This window comes from Mus caroli, chromosome 7 (assembly GCF_900094665.2).
Source record: "Mus caroli chromosome 7, CAROLI_EIJ_v1.1, whole genome shotgun sequence".
Classification (NCBI taxonomy): domain Eukaryota; kingdom Metazoa; phylum Chordata; class Mammalia; order Rodentia; family Muridae; genus Mus; species Mus caroli.
In genome coordinates, this window is record NC_034576.1 from 12,520,794 (window position 1) to 12,522,194 (window position 1,401).

A 1,401-nucleotide genomic window follows, 5' to 3' on the forward strand; every position below is an offset into this window, starting at 1 on the left:
GTACTCCATTGTGTAAATGTACCACATTTTCTGTATCCATTCCTCTGTTGAGGGGCATCTGGGTTCTTTCCAGCTTCTGGCTATTATAAATAAGGCTGATATGAACATAGTGGAGCATGTAAGAATACATTTTTTTAAAATAACTGAATTTAGTGAGGTACTTTGTCTCTTTAAGTCTAAATGTTAAATTTAGTGAAATAAGTATTTGTTTCTAATTGTGTTTTTCAGATTATTATGCACCAACTATAGGTGAGTGTGTTTTTAAAATCCTTTTATGAGACATTGTAAAAATGTTTTAGTAAGTGGTGTCACTGGATACTTCATATTTTTAAAATATAAAATATTTTATGAATATATACAAGGGAAATAAGTTACTTTAAAATAATTAAGGGTTTTATATGGTTTGAATTTGCATGGGTCTTGTGCCTGTTGTCACAGTAGCTGTGAGTTCAAATGTGTAACATTCCTGCTGTATGGAAACCATTCTTTCCTTATATTCATCCACTGTATATGGCTCTGGAAACATTTTTTAATTTAGTAATTTAATTTTATTTGTTTACATATTGAATATTATTCCCCACCCTGGTCTCCCCTCCCCTTCTTTTTCCCTATCCTTCTTCCCTTTTCCTCAAGGGGGTACTCCCCCACTCACCCTCCCACTCTCACCTTACCCCTCTAGCATCCCCCTTCTCTGGGACATCAAGCCTCCACGGGACCAAGTGCCTTCCTTCCCATTGATGCCAGATAAATCAGTCCTCTGCTACATTTTTATTGGGAGCCATGGAAAGGTCCATATAATCTTTGGTTGGTGGTTTAATCTCTAAGAGTTCTGAGGGGTCAAGTTAGTTGATACTGTTGTTCTTCCTATGGAGTTGTAGTACCTCCTTCAACTCCTTCAGCCCTTTCTCTAATTCTTCCATTGAGGTCACCAGGCTCAGTCCAATGATTGGATATGAGTATCTGCATCTGTCTTAGTCAGGTACTGGCAGAGCCTCTCAGAAGACAGCCATACCAGGCTCCGGTTTGCAAGCACATTTTGGCTTCAGCAATAGTGAGTGTTGAGGTTTGGTGGCTGCAGATGAAATGGATCCGGAGGTGGGACAGTCTCTGGATGGCCTTTCCTTTAGTCTCTGCTTCATTTTTGTCCCTGAATTTCTTTTTCTTTTTTTTTTAGTCTATCTTTTAGGACATTTCCCATTTTTTTTTAAATATTTTTTATTACATCTTTTCCTCAATTACATTTCCAATGCTATCCCAAAAGTCCCCCATACCCTCCCTCCGCCACTTCCCTACCCACCCATTCCCATTTTTTGGCCCTGGCGTTCCCCTGTACTGGGGCATATAAAGTTTGCATGTCCAATGGGCCTCTCTTTCCAGTGATGGCCGACTAGGCCATCTTTT

At 39.4% G+C, this 1,401-nt stretch overlaps 1 protein-coding gene across 2 annotated transcripts in view; it reads left to right on the forward strand.

The window, feature by feature from the left end:
* The window catches only part of Bsph1 (binder of sperm protein homolog 1), a 23,456-nt gene that overhangs the window by 7,665 nt on the left and 14,390 nt on the right, over positions 1–1,401 (forward strand). For both annotated transcript variants that reach the window (XM_021166012.1, XM_021166014.1), the window contains exon 2: positions 229–249. In XM_021166012.1, the coding sequence (XP_021021671.1) occupies positions 229–249 (21 nt within the window). The remainder of the gene's footprint in view (positions 1–228; positions 250–1,401) is intronic.